At 38.9% G+C, this 11,015-nt stretch overlaps 2 protein-coding genes across 3 annotated transcripts; both read right to left on the reverse strand.

Moving 5' to 3' along the window:
• Positions 1-785: 785 nt before the first annotated feature.
• Positions 786-3,050, reverse strand: LOC146713070 (Fc receptor-like protein 5). The gene is made up of 7 exons (XM_085437418.1): positions 2,945-3,050; positions 2,510-2,545; positions 2,078-2,341; positions 1,753-1,998; positions 1,607-1,666; positions 1,453-1,545; positions 786-790 (listed from the first exon to the last, which is right to left on the reverse strand). The coding sequence occupies exons 1-7, from the start codon at positions 2,973-2,975 to the stop codon at positions 786-788; spliced, it is 735 nt and encodes a 244-aa protein (XP_085293544.1). The 5' UTR covers positions 2,976-3,050.
• A 2,286-nt stretch (positions 3,051-5,336) lies between these two features.
• On the reverse strand, positions 5,337-8,622 carry LOC146713071 (coxsackievirus and adenovirus receptor-like). Of its 2 annotated transcripts, XM_085452423.1 has the most exons (3): positions 7,677-7,971; positions 6,124-6,459; positions 5,337-5,885 (listed from the first exon to the last, which is right to left on the reverse strand). In XM_085452423.1, the coding sequence occupies exons 1-3, from the start codon at positions 7,744-7,746 to the stop codon at positions 5,761-5,763; spliced, it is 531 nt and encodes a 176-aa protein (XP_085308549.1). In that variant the 5' UTR covers positions 7,747-7,971; the 3' UTR covers positions 5,337-5,760. The 2 variants fall into 2 exon arrangements, 1 of the variants encoding a protein (XP_085308549.1); XR_014919087.1 differs by lacking the exons at positions 5,337-5,885; positions 7,677-7,971 and adding an exon at positions 8,565-8,622 and having other exon boundaries at positions 6,398-6,459.
• Between the last annotated feature and the right edge of the window lie 2,393 nt (positions 8,623-11,015).

Below are 11,015 nucleotides of genomic sequence, written 5' to 3' on the forward strand. Positions count from 1 at the left end.
CGACTGCAGAGGTGTTAGCTTCTGTTAACCACATACAACAAACACAGAGGTCAGCATGCAAAGAACAGTGCTCAATAAGCACAATGTGAAAGTTTACGGACTTTAAAAACTTGATTAAGATTATCGAGTTACTAAAGTTTGAAGAAATAAATCAAATAAAAACATATCATTTAATGAATTGAGTATACATATAAACTTTAAAAAATGATTTTAGTGTTGAAGTCCAGTGTCAGATTAATAAAATGTTTGTTTTTCTATTACAACTAATAAAGAGATGAGCTAATATACCTTTAAATTGTTGTAGCACAAGGTACAGTTGGCTGCTCACAAGCTGTTAAAACTTGTGAGAAAGTTGTAGTGCTGTTGGTACATGCTTGATTTGATGAACTGTGTACTGTTGAAGCCATCGGTATTACCTCTGTTTGGTTGTTGAGGATTTGATATTTTACAGCTCTATGCATGTTGTCATTTTCTGCATTTTAATCATGATCTGGTAAAATGCTTTAAATTTAACAGTAAAATGTTTTAAAGTAAGGAGTCTAAACCTGGGCATAGACTGTGCGATTTCTGGCCCATTTTGAGACGATTTTTCAGTCGTGTGACCGCTTTGGGGATCGGCCCGGGTTTCGCCTTAATCGTGTTTCGTGCATCGTGCAGTGTACATGGGGTAATGAGAAGCGATTAACACCTCACGACCAGCTCCCAATCAACAATCATATGGTTGCAAGAAAAATCAAACCTGTTTGAAATCCTGTCGGCCGTCGTGAGTGTGTCAACGCAGCCTCTCACACTGCGCACGCGCAAACAAAAATGAAAGCGAAAACACGGCAGTGCAGCGTGTGATCTGGACACAAGCGATGGAGGCACAACTTGTAGAACTTTGGCAAATTAATCTGAGCCTTTTCGATGTGGCCTCACAAAATTATCACGACCACAACAACCGTGAAAATAGTTGGATCTACACTGCTGCTCAATCACAGCTGCCTGACCAATGTTTTTCATTAGCAATTTAGCAAAGTTGATGGTGGTGGCGTGTCTGTGTGAGTGAAAGACAGAGAGGGAAAGACAGATTTTGTGTTATGACCTTCATGTTATGGACGCACAGTGTGAGCACGCAGGTCAGAGCATCGGCCCGTATAGTATGGGACCCTGCATCATGACCTACGAACTTCTCACCCGAGTCACGAGTCAATCGTGCAGTTTGAGCAGGAGCTGAATAACACGACTGAAAAAAAAATCGCACAGTGTCTGCCCAGCTTAACTGGAACGTAACTCTAATAGAAGTGAAAAAAATGCATGTGTAATTTGTGAAAATGTGAGTGCGGATAAATTGAAACGCAGAAAAAAAACATATATAAAAATAAATATGAGTGTATATAAATATAAATATAAATATATGAGTGGTGCGATTATCATAACCACATATCTGAAATGCAGTTTTCTGAGTCTCACCTGCAGGTTTTCTGTGAACACGTCGTCTCACCAGCAGAACCAGTAACACCAGTAGAACCACAAAACAGACTGATCCAACACATGACAACACAGAGAGAACAGGAGGAGAGAGTGATGGTGGAAGAGTGATGGAGGGGGAACCAGAAGGAGGTGTGGATGTAGGTGGATGTAGGTGGAGGTGTGGATGTAGGTGGAGGTGTGGTGGTGTGTTCCCCTAAAATAAAGCAAACACAGTCATTAAGTTGTCGTCACATTGTGAATGTTGAAAGCTGCAGAAACACAGACAGGTGAGTGTGTCACCTGTGACAGTGATCCAGCTGGATGGAGACTCTCCATGACCGCTGATGTCACACTTGTAGAGGCCTTCATCAGACCTGGAAACATGCTGGATGGTCATGTGACCTGTAGGCTGCTTCCTGATGAGGGAGCCATCTTTATAGAAAGCAGCTGGGAGGTTGGAGGGAGTGGTCTTTGTTTTACAGAGCAGAGTGACGTCATCTCCCTCCATCACAGGGAGGACAGGACTCTGCAGGATCACTGATCCACCTCAACACAGAGACAAACTACAGCATTTCATCCATTTACACACAGCTTCATCAACACTAACTCCACACACTCAGCTTACCAGTGACTGTCAGGTTAACCATGTTACTGATGGGACCCTCTCTGGACTCACACCAGTAAACTCCACTGTCCTGAGTGAATAGTGTACTAATGTTACATGATGAACCAGTCCCTCTTCCCCACACATCTCCACACTGAGTCCTCTGTTGTCTGCTTGTGTTTCTCCTCAGAGTCCATCCAGCAGAGCTGTCGTCCTCCTCACAGCTCAGAGACACAAAGTCTCCTTTAAAGAACTGAGAGCTGCTGGGACTCACAGTCAGACGAGCTGTGAGGGTTAAAATGAAAAACTGATGATCTGTTAAACTTTTGACATAACAATTGGTGAATAGTCCTTAATTCCATCCGGTTTACATCATATTAAAACATGAACCCAATCAGGTCATATCAGTGAGCATTTCTCAGGTTTAAGCTGTGACAGAAGAAGGTTACTGACCTTGGTTTGTTGTGCAGCTCAGCAGTGAGATCAGAACTAAAGAGAAATGACACTCAGGTTGATTTGAGGTGAACATAAAGAACAACTCCACACAAACAGAAGTACCAGTGTACCTCTGTGAGCTAAATAAAATGTTTTTTTAAACTATTATTCAATAGACTACAGCCCTGTTAGGTATATATACTAAAGTCATGTGTCCACTGTGCAGCTGTGTTGATATAATGAGTGAATGATTTGATCTTTTCACTGCCTGCTGTGTTTCCTCGACTCCTGAGCAAAGATAAAGAGTCAGTTCAGACCTGCAGTTGGTCCTCGTGGTGTTTGAACTTGAATTCAGCCTGATTTGTTTTTCATGTCTTCTCCTCCATCATCAGTTATCAGGAGAGCAGACAGTCAAAGTACAAGAATTCAAACAAACACAGAGATTCTACTTACAGAGCAGACACAGCACAGATGTTTCCTTCATCGTCCTTCTCACTCATTTGAGCTTTTTTTCATTTCTGTCACTGACACCAAGTAAAGCCCGCCCTCTTCCTCTGAGCACTTTCCCCCCTTTTTTACGTGACTTATCTTTTACCCTTAAAAAGACACAACATGCAAGTGAGAAAGTTTTTTGTTGATAAAACACTTTGAATTAAAACATTAAACATCAAAAACTTTCTATACAAACAAAAAACAGTAAAAGAAGAGCGTACATAAAGGGCTAAATTTATGATGCTCTCAAAACATGTCTCTCTTCTCTGAAAAGCTGTCTGACAAACCCCTTTGAATCAAAGCAAAAAAAAAGACCTCTTAAACATGAACATACATCACCTTCAGTGAGAGACGGGGATATGAGCTAAAACAGTAAACTCCAACCACACGCTACTAAAGTCAGTGTTATAAAGCAGAGGAGAATAAGAATAAATACGGGGAAGAGAGAGAGCATCTTTGGGTTCCATTATACACAAACATACTGAGATTAACTGAAGTGAATTATTTTTCTACTTATTATTATTATGTAACAGGCCCCTGAAATGAGAGCTGCCAACAGTTATGTTTGATCACAACAACAAAAAAAAAACAAATGAGGTGGAATCACTGACAGGTAGTGTGAGATCAATAGGTAGGAGGTGCCCCCTTGTGGCACAATTTAGGATGGCACAAAAATAACAAGAAATGATAAAAAAAAAAAGTGACCACACATGTAATCAAGAAAAAGAAGAATTTGTTTTTAAGACTAATCAGGAAACGGCCTACAGGTCACATGACTATCCTTACTCCTGTCCTGACTTTTATTATGTAATCAAAGCTTCATTTAGTGTTTTATTTTTTCGGTTTATATTTATTGTTGATTTAGTTTCTTAAAATGTAACATAGTAAAATGTTATGTACATGTAAAATAGAAACCTTTAACTGGACTTGAGATATTGTAATGATACAACGGTTGTTTTGTTATAAAGTAATTTAAATGCATTTTACACTTGCACTTTTAAAAAGGATCAAACTCTTACTAGGTTTTCTGCCTTAAGTACTTTCTGCCTTCTTTGTCTGTGACATAAAAATGAATGAGCGAGGAGGCTGCAGGAGGAGCTACAATCACTGAGGTGGACCCTTCATAAGTGTTTTACCTGCAGTGGTTGAAAACCATCGGGTATAGCCGGAGTGGTTCTTTGTCTGACGCCCACCCAATTTACAAACTCCTGACATGTTCCTGCTCTGGTGGACTCATTCGTTTACAGTGAAACATCCTTGTTACAGACTCAGATCTGACTGTGATCTCTCAAGCTGCTCCAGGACAGAGACAGCGTCAGGATTATTTGAGTCTTACTCTTGCTGATTTCTGCTCAGAGAAAATCTGCTTCAACAGCCAGAAGACACAGATGACCAAAGACACAGTACTGTTTTTTATAGTAGAACTTTATTAGCAAACTTTTATGAAAAGCTTAAAATAAAATAAAAAAATATGTAACCAGCTCTTCAAATATTTAAACTGAAGTAACAACCATCCAGAAGATTGTCCTCTACTGAAATGTAAATTTATAAAGAGTTTTGCAGTGGGGGGGGGGGGGAACACCTGAGCTCTCACTGAACTCATGAATACTGATCAGAAAGCAAACTGTGAACAGAGTAAATTGCTGACATCAATGGAAATAAAAGTTACCTTCAAACAAATTGAGTCAGAAACAGAATATGTTGCTGCTCATGCCTATTCGAGAGAAACATACACGGAATAGTTATATAACAGTTTTATATCATATAACAGAATGTTTGGTTTGGAAATACTCCCAAATATTTCAAATGTGATGATTTATTAACTTTTGTTTGAAAATATGAGCTAATGTGTGTTCCACACAAATGTAAAGAGTAGAACGTGTTAAACTCATGAGAGCGGCTAACGTCACAAACACAAATCTGACAGATAATTTTTTCCTCTACAAACTAATTTAGCTGCCTGAGACCAAACATACAATCAAATGATGAAGACCTGTGTGTGTTTGAAACCACACATCAACCAAAACTACTACTAATAATAATAATGTACAATATTACAATAGATCAGAAGCCATATTTGCTCAGTGTTAGCAGTAAATTGATAACAATAGATGTAAAGAACATGAAATGCTAACAGTAAAGTGGCAATAACATTTTTTCAACACATTTTCATTATTCTCTATCTTTTCTCTTATTCCATAAACTTCTCACCCTGCAGATTAAAAATGTCCTTGATCCTTCTTGGATCACTTTAATTTCCTGGGACTCTCCCACAGATGGTTGAGAATATATAATTTTAAATAATTCTGGTTTCCAATTTTCAGTCGATAGATTTGCTGGTCCTGGTGCTCCATCTTTTTTCTTCTGTTGAATGTCTGTTTTTTTTTTCCTTTTTACTTGAGGGACTGTTAGCTTTTTATTTAACCATTGCCTGTGAAATGAAGCAGCTCTTTTGCTTTTCTACTTGGAATCTATTGTTTTACTTTCTTCAGTAAGATTCACTTCTGCTTTTTTGCCATAATGATGCAAGCTGCCATTAAACAGCATTCTTATGTAAAACGCTCTGAGACATTTAAGTTCTACTGCACTTCAAGAAGGGCTGGTATGAATCCGGACACTGTTGTTGTTTATGTTTTCAGTTGATCAATAATCCAGAAACAATAAGCACAATGGGAACACTCAGACCAACTTTCAGTCCAACAGGTCCATCCTCTGTGTCTCTATGTCATCTCTGTGTCTACAAAGACATTTCAAACTTGCTGATGTTCATCAGGATGCTAGTTAAAATCTCGGTTCTGTCGTTCATGTTTTCTGTAGATCAGAAAACCAACAACAGCAGTAATAAGAAGAAGAAGCAGCACAGCAGAAACACTCAGACCGACGATCAGTCCAACAGATCCTCCTGCAGGTGAGAAACAGGTGTGAGGTGTCAGCTGTCAGGTAGGTGATGAGTGAAGAACAGAACAGAATCCATTTCCTCTTCAAACTGCTGTCAGACATTATCTACTGCACTCTGATCACATCACTCAGACCAGCTGCTTTCTACAAAGTCTCATCAACAACATCTTTAGAAACAAACATCAACAACCAGGAAGCAGCTTCACCTCTGATCACACACACACTCAACTCTACTCACTCACCTGGAGGATCAACATGAAGGTAGATGATGCTGATGACCTTCAACGGTTGTCTGACTCTCAGGACGACACGACACTCGTATGTTCCAGTGTCATCAATCGTCACATTCTTCAGAATCAAAGACATGTCTCCATCCTTCATCTGTCTGTCCTGCAGATCCACCCGGTTCTTAAATGATGGATGCTGATCGTCTGGTTCAAATCGGCCATCCCTGTACAAAAGCACATATTCATCTCCCAGGTCAGCTCTGCTCCACTCTACAGCTAAGATGTTGTTGTTTGTAGCTCGACATGGCAGAGTGACGTTCTGTCCAGACTCAGCTGTGATGGTTTTCTTGTCTGAAAGAGGAAAAAAGTACACATACACATTATTTTTTGCTATCATTGCAGTACAATACATTACAAACATAATACTTTGAGGCTAATATACAAAAACATATTTCTCTTATTGTTGATGAAGGTCTGTCAAGCAAAACCAGAACACCTACAAAGAGCAATTCTTTATGTTCTCTCCCTCTTTTTCACTGTTTTATTTTATTATCTATTTCTATCTTTCACTCTCTCTTTGACAGAGATTTAGATTTAGACCGTAATATATTCCTGCTGAGACCAAAGCCAAGAGGATGAAATATACACATTTATACAGTGAAACATGTGCTAATAATAAGTGAACATAATGTGTGAGAGAAAGCAGCCTCTCATTATAAGACACTGTGAGTCTCTGCATGCTGCCTTTATGGAGCTACAGCTGTTTGTATACACTGAACAAAAAGCTTTGTAGCTGAATACAGGGCTGGAGGTAATGAAATGTTCTTAGGGAGGCAAAATCAATCAATCAATTTAAATTCAGCATTAATAGTAGGTTCAAAGTGTTGATGCTAGCTCATTTAAATTAAAAAAATGTCACATGGTAAATGGCCTGCATTTGTATAGCGCTTTACTAGTCCCTAAGGATCCCAAAGCACTTTACACTATATACATACAATCATCCACACATCGGTGATGGCAGCTACATTGTAGCCACAGCCACCCTGGGGCGCACTGACAGAGGTGAGGCTGCCGGACACTGGTGCCCTCTGACCACCACCAGTAGGCAACGGGTGAAGTGTCTTGCCCAAGGACACAACGACCGGGACTGTCGGAGCCGGGGCTCGAACCAGCAACCTTCTGATTACAAGACGAACGCCCAACTTTTGAGCCACGATCGCCCCAGTTGGTAAATGACAGCATCCAATCAGCATAATAAAACTACTATGGCACAAGGTGTGGCATGATAACCATTTTTGATGGCACATGCCACCTGTGTAGATCCGTCCCTGGCTGTATACTGACTCCTGAAACTACAACACATCACACTGACACACACATTACACTTCTTTGTCTCTGTGCTGGAGACTGCACTGCTGACCAAGCAAGTCCAGCCCGACTCCACCTAATCACGTGACATCTTCCCACAGACGAACTGAATCACAATGAAACCAATAGTTTGGAAAGTATTGGTAACGTGTATTCCTCTTTATGTCAGAGGGAAACACTGTTTGGTTTATAAACCTCACCTGCAGAGACAAACACGAAGACACCGACAAACATCAAAGTGGAGCAGAGCGACGCAGTTACAGGAAACATTTCCGTGTTTTTGTTTCTGCTGATCTGACTCTTAGTTTGTTCTAAAAGTCTGAGTCTGTTGGTTTTTTCAGTGCATAATAGACCTTAAGATTAACACTTGACTGCACGAGGTTAAATTTAAGGTTTAAACAATGCTGAAAGTTTTGTCTTTCAGCCACTCGTTCAAATTCCACACTTCCGATGTGTCTTAGGGAAGTCGCGTTAAAGTGACGTTTGGTAGGTTGGACTGTAGGACGACCATAAAGTGCGTCATAAGAAAAGTGCTGAAATTTAATGTAATGATTTCTTTGAGACATAATAACTCTTTCACAGAGAAAAACACGGTTTGGTTTTTAACAGTTAAATCTCTCCTGCTGACACAAACACAAAAACAGTAAATCGGACATCTGTCTGTTATCTACCTGTGATGATCTACTTTGTTCTAAATCTCTGAGTCTGTTGGTTTTTTCAGTCAGCAACAGAATATGATGTTAACACTACGTGAGATTAACCCTTTCACGCATAGTGGTTATTACAGCTATTCAAAGGCTGTTTTCAAATCTAAATAATATAATTTAAATAATAAATCTAAAGCAGGTCTGAGTGTTTAACAGGTTCAGTTCTTGAATGATCTCCACAGAACAACACAAACATCACCTCTCTCATCATCAATCATCAGCTACATACTAAAGACCATCATCAGCCAAAGGACTTCAAAATGACGTCACTGTATAAAAATGTATATTGTACTATGGCGGAGGCAGCATTTAGCTAAAGTTCTGAAGAACTTTGTCCATCTTTGTTCAAAACACTCAAAAATATAATTATAAAACACTTACTGTTTTTCTGAAGAAATCCTCAAAGTCTTTTCTGATCATCATGATTGAAAAAAAAAATCAAAATATTTAAAAACATAAAGGCCAAAAAAAATAAAATAAATAAAAATTGACCTCTGTACTAAACATCCAGAGAACAAACTGAGCTGTGCTTCCTTGTCAGCTGTTTTTAAACAGACACACCTCAGATCGCAACCACCAGATAGCAACCACATTCCTCCACCTATCAGCTGTGAGTTCACATATTTGACAAACAAATACAAAGTCACAGCTGACTCTGAGCCCTCACAGTCAGCTGATCTTTCTGTCAAATAACTTAATGAAACCCTGAAATACAACAAACATCTTCAGGTCCTTGAAGTACACACGGGTGGGGGCTGGAAACCCTCTCCACCTGTCACAGTCTGAAGACAGAACGTGATTTCTGTTCAGTGTGTGAGGATCAGTATGATGTATAATAATGTGAGTAAACTTCAGCAGGTTCATGTCTGTGATGTAGAGAAGAGGAACAAGCAGAGGTGCTCTGGATGTTTGATCTGTGCTCTGATAATTCAGCGTATCACCATGTGGGACAGGAGACTGTCCAGCACAAGTTACAGCCTGTCAGAGTGTCGCTCACGACAAACAACAGATGCATCTGTTACTGTTTCTGTCTGCTTTTATTCTAAGCCCACCTTTTATTTCCTGTCCTGTTCTTGTTTTGTGCTCATGGAATTGATGGGAGATTGTGTGTCAGTATCCTGGTCAGACTGGTTCAGCAGTAGCATCATGTGTCTGTGTGTGAATCATATCAGATTTCCTCTTTGGTGTTCAGCACATTCATCAGCTCTATTTGAACTTGGAGCTCCATTATTTTTCTGTTGTTTTGTTCTCGTCTCTTTTGGATGTAAAGTCATTTCAGAGCTTCATACCTGTGGTTAGCTGTCCCAGTCTAACAGACTGAAAGAGTCTAAAGAGTTTAAAGAGTTTAATCCTCTTTGGCATGAATTAAAGTTTTTTAGAGAAAAAAATTTTTCACTGTACTTTCTTGGAGTTTGGAGCTCCTGCTTTATATTTGAATCAATAAATTTGCAATAAATGAATGTGCAATGCGGCTCCCAAAATGTCACAGTTTTCTAATTCAGAACTTTTATGAAAGAAACAATTGATTGAAAATTGTAATTTTTTTAAACAAACATCACGTTGATTTTCATAGAAGTTTTTAATAAAATAAATTAAATGTATTTATTTAATGGTAATTATTTATTTAATTACCATTAAATAAATGGTAAATTGACTGTTTTTATAGAGCACTTTTATATTGTATTTGAGCATCAAAGCGCTTAATGCAACATGCCTCATTCACACAAGCACCTTTTATACATGTTTTCCATCTAACATTCACACTCTGAGAAACACTTCAGGAGCAACTTGAGTTCAGTATCTTGCCCAAGGATACTTTGGGATCAGGTGGGCACAGGTTGTGTGCAATATCATGCACGATGCAAGGGTCTGTATGTGTGATCGTGTTTGTCTCTGTGTTTTTGTGTGTCCGAATGTGTGAAACTTTATGAATCAGAGGTGGACATCACATTTCTGTTGTTTGACATTTGGAGTACCATTACATCCTGGGACTTTACATCTCCCTCAATTCTGTCCTCCTATGACATGTTCTTGTGGTAATTTCCTGCAATTTGTACAGGCTTGTTTTAGTGCATGGTTTGATTGCTACATATCCCATCACTCAGTGCTCAGACATTACCAATAAGTTTGATGTGTCACATGGCCCTCTTCCTATTGAAAAAACAAAAGTTGTATCCAAGATGGCCGACTTCTGAATGGCCACCATGGTCACCACCCATCTTGAGGAGTTTGCCCCCTCACATATACTAATGTGCCACAAACAGGACTTTAATATCACCAGCCATTCCCATGTTATTATGGTGTATCCATATAAATGGCCCACCCTGTAAATATTATGTATACATTTTATACCATTAGTCTTTCATAATAAAGCATTTTTGTATGAATTTATGGTCCATGTTAAGGACTATAATCACATATGAAAAGAAAAACTATTTGTATAAAATTAAAAGTGAATTACTTTAATAGTTAGAAACCTTCTAAATTATCTTTGTGGACATTAATGAGACAGCATGACCACGATGTCAGACTGAAACAAACTGTTAAACCTCCACACCTTTCTGATGGAAAAACTTTTGAAACAAATTGATATTTGTGATTTATTGGAGAAACATGAACTTGTAAATCAGGCTGATTCTATTTAACAGAAACAAACACTGTTTGGTTTTTAACAGTTCACCTGCAGACACAAACCCAAACACACCGACAAACAGCAACACTGATCAGAGCAAAGCAGACATTTCTCTGTTATCTGGTTGTGATAATCTACTTTGTTTGGAGTTTGTATGTCTAATCTGAGAATCTGAGTTTCATAAATCTAACTAAGATTAA

Source organism: Copadichromis virginalis, linkage group LG3 (genome assembly GCF_057382275.1).
Source record: "Copadichromis virginalis isolate Kocher_CV1m ecotype Utaka linkage group LG3, C_Virginalis_male_GT1.1, whole genome shotgun sequence".
NCBI lineage: Eukaryota > Metazoa > Chordata > Actinopteri > Cichliformes > Cichlidae > Copadichromis > Copadichromis virginalis.